Below are 9,453 nucleotides of genomic sequence, written 5' to 3'. Positions count from 1 at the left end.
CCAGCAAATACCCCCCAGCAGACGACAGTTTTACTGCCACCTCCAAAAAAACACCAAGAGGTTACTGAGGATGATAGAAAAGGGGCTATGGAGTTTTCCTTTAATGAGTGGCGTTAAACCCTCACCACTCTTTAAATCGTCTTGCTTCTGGGGGGTATGGAATACCCCGCAGGCCCCCCGGTCTTACATTTTTTGCAGTACTTGTAAGGCAAATAGAATCTGATAATGTTACCCCCAAAAACTATCGCGAGGGTGTTACCGGGGGGTCTGGGGAGATATGGAATACCCCCCAGCAGACGACAGTTTTACTACCCCCTCCAAAAAACCACCAAGCGGTTACTGAGGATGATACAAAAGGGGCTATGGAGTTTTTCTTTAATGATTGGCGTTAAACCCTCACCACTCTTTAAATCGTCTTGCTTCTGGGGGGTATGGAATACCCCCCAGGTCCCCCGGTCTTACATTTTTTGCAGTACTTGTAAGGCAAAGAGAATCTGACAATGTTACCCCCAAAAACTATCGTGAGAGTGCTACCGGGGGGTCTGGGGGGTATGTTATACCTACCAGCAAATACCCCCCAGCAGACGACAGTTTTACTGCCACCTCCAAAAAAACACCAAGAGGTTACTGAGGATGATAGAAAAGGGGCTATGGAGTTTTTCTTTAATGAGTGGCGTTAAACCCCCATCACTCTTCCAAATCTTCTTATTTTTGGGGGGTATTCCATACCCCCCAGGCCTACCGGTCTTACATATTTTGCAATACTTGTAAGGCAAAGAGAATGTGACAATGTTACCCCCAAAAACTAACGCAAGAGTGTTACCGGGGAGTCTGATAATACCCCCCAGCAGACGACAGTTTTACTGCCACCTCCAAAAAACCATCAAGAGGTTACTGAGGATGATAGAAAAGGAGCTATGGAGATTTTCTTTAATGAGTGGCAAACCCTCACCACTCTTTAAATCTTCTTGTTTCTGGGGGGTATTCCATACCCCCCAGGCCTCCCGGTGTTACATTTTGTTCAGTACTTGTAAGGCAAAAAGAATCTGAAAATGTTACCCACAAAAACTATCGCGAGAGTGTTACCGGGGGGTCTGGGGGGTATGGAATACCCTCCAGCAGACGACAGTTTAAGTGTCACCTCCAAAAAGCCACCAAGGGGTTACTGAGGATGATAGAAAAGTGGCTATGGAGATTTTCTTTAATGAGTGGCGTTAAACCCTCACCACTCTTTAAATCTTCTTGTTTCTGGGGGGGGTATTCCATACCCCCCAGGCCTCCCGGTGTTACATTTTGTTCAGTACTTGTAAGGCAAAAAGAATCTGACAATGTTACCCACAAAAACTGTCGCGAGAGTGTTACCGGGGGGTCTGGGGGGTATGGAATACCCCCCAGCAGACGACAGTTTAAGTGTCACCTCCAAAAAGCCACCAAGGGGTCACTGAGGATGATAGAAAAGGGGCTATGGAGATTTTCTTTAATGAGTGGCGTTAAACTCTCACCACTCTTTAAATCTTCTTGTTTCTGGGGGGTATTCCATACCCCCCCAGGCCTCCCGGTGTTACATTTTGTTCAGTACTTGTAAGGCAAAAAGAATCTGACAATGTTACCCATAAAAACTGTCGCGAGAGTGTTACCGGGGGGTCTGGGGGGTATGGAATACCCCCCAGCAGACGACAGTTTAAGTGTCACCTCCAAAAAGCCACCAAGGGGTCACTGAGGATGATAGAAAAGGGGCTATGGAGATTTTCTTTAATGAGTGGCGTTAAACCCTCACCACTCTTTAAATCTTCTTGTTTCTGGGGGGTATTCCATACCCCCCAGGCCTCCCGGTGTTACATTTTGTTCAGTACTTGTAAGGCAAAGAGAATCTGACAATGTTTTATTTATTTATTTATTTATTTAACCAGAAACCATACAGAATAAAAATTCCAATTACATGGCACTGGGGCTCTGAACAAATATTAGGACTAGGATCTAATTTTATTTATTATTGAATTTAGGGGATCGTGAAAAAAGTCGATATCATTAACTGAGGATAACTTATTTAAAGCGATCAAGATCTTAATAAGTGGGGAAGTTGTGTTGTTAACTACAAAAATAGTATTATTTTGCCTTAGCTTAACAAATGGTACCTTAAGCTTAATTTCTTGAAGTAATTCGGAAGAGTTTAACAAATTGTGTAAAATTTTGAAGACAAAAATTGTGGAGGCAATGTACCGTCGGGTTTCTAACCTCGTTATATCTAAGCCGAAAGTACTATTTAAGTAATTAAGCTGGGTACCGTAAGAGATCAAATGTGGATAATTTTGGGTTGACCTAAAAAACATTACTTGTGTTACCCACAAAAACTATCGCAAGAGTGTTACCAGGGGGTCTGGGGGGTATGGAATACTGCCCAGCAGACGACAGTTTAGTGTCACCTCCAAAAAGCCACCAAGAGGTTACTGAGGATGATAGAAAAGGGGCTATCTTTAAATCTTATCTTTAAATCTTCTTGCTTCTGGGGGGTATTCCATACCACCCAGCCCCTCCGGTCTTACATTTTTGCAGTACTTGTAAGGTAATCTGACAATGTTACCCCCAAAAACTATCTTGAGAGTGTTACCGGTGAGTCTGGGGGGTATTACAGTTTTACTGTAAATTTCAGACCGGTAAGCCGCATACTTCTGCGCATGCGCAGAACTAACTTTCTTATTAATGGACCGATCTTACTGAAATTTTAACAGTAGTCCCTTTTACTAAAGGCAAATCGATCGATTTAATAAACGTCTCAAAAGGCTACTACGTTTAGGCACTTCGTTCGATAACAGGCGAAGCTATGCATGAGTAGTAAATACAATAAATGGAAAGTACTTTTAAGAAACTGATTTTTTCTAATTTTGCACAAAGTGTTTTTTTTTATTTTAGGCTATGCTGTCGATTCGGTGAGAACATAATTTGCTCACGAGCAATTTTTCGCGACTCTTTTAAATTGCTCGTTTTTTTTTGCAACACCTTAGGACACAAAATGGTGCAACTTTCATATTAAAACGAACCACTGAGAGTAATTTTGATTAAAAAAAACACAGACCCTCATCTATTTAGCTAGCTAGGGACAATTTTAATGGAAGGTTTACCTTAGTTTTGGCGTTCACCTCCCCAACGCCAGTTACTCTCACTTAAATTATGCATTATAAATGACATACAGTTCTTTCACAGAAAAAGGGAGGCACAATATCAGATTCGGACGGACTGGATATGATCTGTTCGTAGTTCTAGCATTCAATGAAATATCGGGAGTACAAGTCATGTAGTTACAAGCGATATAGAATGAAGTAAGTGACTTCTGTTTCGGCAAGATGGGGCACCGCGACATTAACTATACTCTGGCTCAATCGACGATATCCACGTAAATGGATTCGCCTGATAATATTAATGAGTGTAGACAAATTTCAAGAGAGAGAAAATTGAATGGTCTGTAAGAAGAAGGGGGTGCATATTATAATTTTGAAATCATGGTAACTGGGGCTGTGGGGGAACGTGTTTTTGAAGTTTCATTCGTGTGGGATTTTTGGATTATGGATTGAAATGCATTTATTTCCGATATAATAAAGTAACTCACCCCGTTAAATGAATAAGAGTCAGTATCGAAACTGATGTCGCGCAAGGAAAACCGCTTTTCCGACTATCGAGGATCGCGTCAAGATGAAAACTATTTGCCTATACATATAATAACAAAAAAAATCAAATAATGAATACACCGGAATGGTCCATCGCTTATATGTAATAAAAACACAAATATAAAAGGACACAAACAGGATATCCGTATCCTTGCTGTATTTAAAAGCAAAGTCTGTCCGTTATAGAGACGGGAACAGGAAATGTATTATCACCAATTTTCAATTGCCATTATCATTTTTTTTCCGCGCCGTTCGGAGGTTCGTTATTATTTGTTCGCACTTGGTTTCACTCCATTCTTTGTTTAACTAATTTATCGCGCGAATTACGCAACGCGCAAAATTTCGTCTACTCACCTCTGCAGACGTTTCCCGAGCTGCCGATGGAAAAATCGCACAAAAACGACACAGGCACACAAACGACTTCGACGATACCTCAATTTAAAGTGCCGTTTCCGTTTCCCAGCGCTATATTATAAGGGTAGACACCCCCCTAGTTCGGTTCGGCGTGAGCGGCGAGCGGTTTTTCGAAAATTCCACCCTCGGCAGCGCCGACGCTTAACAGAAATGAAAATAAACACCGAGATCTTTTAAAAGCAGGAACCGTTTCCGTTTTCAATAAATATCGAATTTAGAGAAGGCACGTCGCGTCGTTAGAATTTTATTATGGGATGTTTGTCCCTACATCAATTATGCCCTTAATTAAATTTCGGCCGAATCCGCTTGGTAGCGCCCGGGTAGCGCCTTTCTCATTTAATTAGTTGGGACTTGCCAGGTAGGTAATTAAGTAAGGCTGTAGAACGGGGTGGGAGTGGACAGGTTCTTCTAAAATTGTTCTTTTAATTTCATTAGTGTTCCTTGACACTTTCACGTTTTTTAGGTATCGCAAATATTCTTTCCCCATTTCAGTTTCTGTTTCTGCTCTTTCCTCGAATCTTACCACCTTGCGTCCTTGTCCATTTCTGTTTCCTCCTCTACTCTACTTTTGTTCTATTTAGTCCACATTTCCGTTACATACCTCAGCAATCAGCATTCCTCTCACCATTGCACCATTTTCTTATTCTGAACCCTTTTTTGAATTTCCCCTTTCTTACTCCCCACACCTGTCTCACTGCCACTTTTTCCTTTTTCCTTAATTCCCTTGATTGTCTCTTCATTATCTTAACATCTTCGATTTTTCGGCATTTAACTTCATTCCCCTTTTTTCCCCGCTCTTCCCACCATTTTCCTTCAAATCATCATCTATTTTCCCATCCTTCATCATTTTTCATACCTTTCCCTTTCTACTCTGCGAAACGCTGCCCTTAAATCCATAAAATAAAACGCTCTTCTATTTTCAATTCTTTTTCAACCAGTCGGTGTAGTACATATATACAAGCAACCCCCCCCCACCCCCTTTTTTGAATCCAATTTGTGTTTTCTCTAACATAACCTTCTCTTTTCATTCCACACCATCGCATATTCTGTACGCAGTCGCCTTTCTTCCCATGTGCTCATATTGATTATTAGTTTTCTCCTTCTCCTTGACTCGATCTGTGGTAAAAATCCATGCCTCAACCCTTTTATTTCACCCTTCTCGATCTCTGTCCCCTTTTTCAGTCTCTTTTAATTCCTGCTGAATCTCTTGTCTTCTCCTCTTCCACCCACACCCTATCATCTCCTCTTTCTCCTGCTTTCATTGTAGTACCCTAATGAAGTTCTGCTCTGCTTTTATTTCTTTGATTTCCACATTCTTTCTGTTTCTTCATCTCTTTCTTCCTTGCACTTTCTTTTGTACTTTTTTCTCTTGTCTCAACCCCTCTTCTATATCTCTCCTTGTCTTTTTTTCCATCATTGTTCTGCATCTGTTTCTCTCTCCATTCCCCTTCATTACCGATTACGTTATTGCCATCAACTTCTTGCATTCTCCTCTACTCTCTTCTATTTCTTCTTTTTGTTTCTCTAGTCTTCACAGTGTATCTTGTCTACCATTCGTCCTTTGCATCTTTCTGGCGGAGATCCAATCCTATCCTTGTTCCTACCCTAAATTCTTTTATTTCTTCTGGTATTTTTTCATGTATTAGTATGTAAGCAATTGAGACCTCCCTGTTCTTCTCTTATTTCCGATTCAAATTTGTCATCCTCTCTCTGATAATTGCAGTAACAGTTCTCCCTCTTTGTTGTATTCGTTACCTCTTGACTTTGAAGATTTCGAAGTGACTCTAAAGAGACTTTGAAAAGGCTCTCAAGAAATTTTGAAAAAACTATAAAGAGATTTTGAAGAGGCTTTCAAGTGATTAAAAAAATTTTGAAGATATTTTGAAGAGATTTTGAAGCGATATTGAGGAATTCTAAAGAGATATTAAAGAGATCTTGAACAGATTTGGAAGAAACCTTTAAAAGATTTTGGAGATTTTGAAGAGATTTTAAAGAGGCTTTGAAGAGATTCTGAAGAGATTTTGAAGAGATTTGGACGAGAACTTGGAGATTTTGAAGAGATTTTGAAAAGATTTTGAAAAGATTTTGAAGAGATTATGAAGAGTTTTTGAAGAGATTTTGAAGAGGTTTTAAAGCGATTCTGAAAAATTCTAAAGAGATTTTAAAAATGTTTTCAAGAGATTCTGAAGAGATTTTGAAGAGATTTGGAAGAGACTTTGAAGAGATTTTGAAGAAATTTTGAAAAGATTTTAAAGCGCGTCTAAAGAGATTTTGAAAAGATTTTAACGCGATTCTGAAGGATTCTAAAGAGTTTTAAAAAAGGTTTTCAAGAGATTTTAAAGAGATCTTGAACAGATTTGGAAGAAATCTTGAAAAGATTTTGGAGATTTTGAAGATTTTGAAGAGACTTTAAAGAGGTGTTGAGAGATTTTGAAGAGATTTCGAAGAGATTTTGAAGATATTTTCAAGAGATTTTGAAGAGGTTTTAAAGCGATTCTGAAAATTTCTAAAGAGATTTTAACAAGGTTTTCAAGAGATTCTGAAGAGACTTTAAAGAGGTTCTGAAGAGATTTTGAAAAGATTTTAAAGCGATTCTGAAGGATTCTAAAGAGTTTTAAAAAAGGTTTTAAAGAGATTTTAAAGAGATCTTGAACAGGTTTGGAAGAAATCTTGAAAAGATTTTGGACATTTTGAAGAGATTTTAAAGAGGGTTTGAAGAGATTCTGAAGAGATTTTGAAGAGATTTCGAAGAGATTTTGAAGAGATTTTGAAGAGATTTTCAAGAGATTTTGAAGAGGTTTTAAAGCGATTCTGAAAATTTCTAAAGAGATTTTAAAAAGGTTTTCAAGAGATTCTGAAGAGATTTTGAAGAGATTTGGAAGAGACTTTAAAGAGATTTTGAAGAGATTTTGAAAAGATTTTAAAGCGATTCTGAAGGATTCTAAAGAGTTTTTAAAGAGGTTTTGAAGAGATTTTAAAGAGATCTTGAACAGATTTGGAAGAAACCTTGAAAAGATTTTGGAGATTTTCAAGAGATTTTAAAGAGGTTTTGAGGAGAGTATGAAGAGATTTTGAAGAGATTTGGAAGAGACCATGAACAAATGTTTGAGAGATTTGGAAGGGTTTTTGAAAAGGTTTTCAAGAGATTTTGAAGAGATTTTGAAGAGATTTGGAAGAGACTTTGAAGAGATTTTGAAGAGATTTTAAAGCGATTCTGAAAAATTCTAAAGAGATTTCAAAGAGGTTTTGAAAAGATTTTAAAAACATTTTGAAGAGACTTTGAAGAGATTTTAAAGCGATTCTGAAAAATTCTAAAGAGATTTCAAAGAGGTTTTGAAAAGATTTTAAAAACATTTTGAAGAGATTTTGAAGAGATTTTAAAGCGATTCTGAAAATTCTAAAGAGATTTTAATGGTTTTGAAAAGATAAAGAGAGATTTTGAAGAGATTTTCAAGAGATTTTGTTTTAAGAGATTTAAAGAGATCTTGATTCTGAAAAATTCTAAGAGAGTATGAGATTTTGAAAGCGATTCTTGAAAGAGATTCTAAGAGAGTATGAAGAGATTTGAAGAGATTTGAAGATGACTTAAAGAGAATTTGAAGAGATTTGAAAAGTTTAAAGCGATCTGAAAGGATCTAAAGAGTTTTTTAAAGAGGTTTGAATTTTGAAGAGATTTTAAAGCGATTCTGAAAAATTCTAAAGAGATTTCAAAGAGGTTTTGAAAAGATTTTAAAAACATTTTGAAGAGATTTTGAAGAGATTTTAAAGCTATTCTGAAACATTCTAAAGAGATTTTAAAGAGGTTTTGAAAAGATTTTAAAGAGATTTTGAAGAGATTTTGAAGAGATTTTAAAGCGATTCTGAAAAATTCTAAAGAGATTTTAAAGAGGTTTTGAAAAGATTTTAAAGAGACCTTGAAGAGATTTTGAAGAGATTTTGAAGAGATTTAAAGCGATTCTGAAAAATTCTAAAGAGATTTCAAAGAGGTTTTGAAAAGAATTTAAAAACATTTTGAAGAGACTTTGAAGAGATTTTAAAGCGATTCTGAAAAATTCTAAAGAGATTTCAAAGAGGTTTTGAAAAGATTTTAAAAACATTTTGAAGAGATTTTGAAGAGATTTTAAAGCTATTCTGAAACATTCTAAAGAGATTTTAAAGAGGTTTTGAAAAGATTTTAAAGAGATCTTGAAGAGATTTTGAAGAGATTTTCAAGAGATTTTGAAGAGATTTAAAGCGATTCTGAAAAATTCTAAAAAGATTTCAAAGAGGTTTTGAAAAGATTTTAAAAACATTTTGAAGAGATTTTGAAGAGATTTTAAAGCGATTCTGAAAAATTCTAAAGAGATTTTAAAGAGGTTTTGAAAAGATTTTAAAGAGACCTTGAAGAGATTTTGAAGAGATTTTGAAGAGATTTAAAGCGATTCTGAAAAATTCTAAAGAGATTTCAAAGAGGTTTTGAAAAGAATTTAAAAACATTTTGAAGAGACTTTGAAGAGATTTTAAAGCGATTCTGAAAAATTCTAAAGAGATTTCAAAGAGGTTTTGAAAAGATTTTAAAAACATTTTGAAGAGATTTTGAAGAGATTTAAAGCGATTCTGAAAAATTCTAAAGAGATTTCAAAGAGGTTTTGAAAAGATTTTAAAAACATTTTGAAGAGATTTTAAAGCGATTCTGAAAAATTCTAAAGAGATTTTAAAGAGGTTTTGAAAAGATTTTAAAGAGATCTTGAAGAGATTTTGAAGAGATTTTCAAGAGATTTTGAAGAGATTTAAAGCGATTCTGAAAAATTCTAAAGAGATTTCAAAGAGGTTTTGAAAAGATTTTAAAGAGATCTTGAAGAGATTTTGAAGAGATTTTCAAGAGATTTTGAAGAGATTTAAAGCGATTCTGAAAAATTCTAAAGAGATTTCAAAGAGGTTTTGAAAAGATTTTAAAAACATTTTGAAGAGATTTTAAAGCGATTCTGAAAAATTCTAAAGAGATTTTAAAGAGGTTTTGAAAAGATTTTAAAGAGATCTTGAAGAGATTTTGAAGAGATTTTCAAGAGATTTTGAAGAGATTTAAAGCGATTCTGAAAAATTCTAAAGAGATTTCAAAGAGGTTTTGAAATGATTTTAAAAACATTTTGAAGAGATTTTGAAGAGATTTTAAAGCGATTCTGAAAAATTCTAAAGAGATTTTAAAGAGGTTTTGAAAAGATTTTAAAGAGATCTTGAAGAGATTTTGAAGAGATTTTCAAGAGATTTTGAAGAGATTTAAAGCGATTCTGAAAAATTCTAAGAGAGTATGAAGAGATTTTGAAGAGATTTGGAAGAGACCATGAACAAATGTTTGAGAGATTTGGAAGGGTTTTTGAAAAGGTTTTCAAGAGATTTT

The 9,453-nt window shown here is 35.8% G+C and overlaps 1 protein-coding gene across 1 annotated transcript in view; it reads right to left on the bottom strand.

Annotated features, from left to right (window-relative positions):
* LOC116162389 (glycylpeptide N-tetradecanoyltransferase 2-like) overlaps positions 1–4,704 on the bottom strand; it is a 5,653-nt gene extending 949 nt beyond the window's left edge. Inside the window, exon 1 of the mRNA XM_031476006.1 lies at positions 4,678–4,704. Within this exon, the coding sequence (XP_031331866.1) occupies positions 4,678–4,704 (27 nt within the window). The remainder of the gene's footprint in view (positions 1–4,677) is intronic.
* Between the last annotated feature and the right edge of the window lie 4,749 nt (positions 4,705–9,453).

Source organism: Photinus pyralis, unplaced genomic scaffold, assembly GCF_008802855.1.
Source record: "Photinus pyralis isolate 1611_PpyrPB1 unplaced genomic scaffold, Ppyr1.3 Ppyr1.4_LG10, whole genome shotgun sequence".
NCBI classification, from domain to species: Eukaryota; Metazoa; Arthropoda; class Insecta; order Coleoptera; family Lampyridae; genus Photinus; species Photinus pyralis.
Note: the sequence above shows the minus strand (reverse complement) of the source record. Positions and strands in the feature narration are given on the sequence as shown.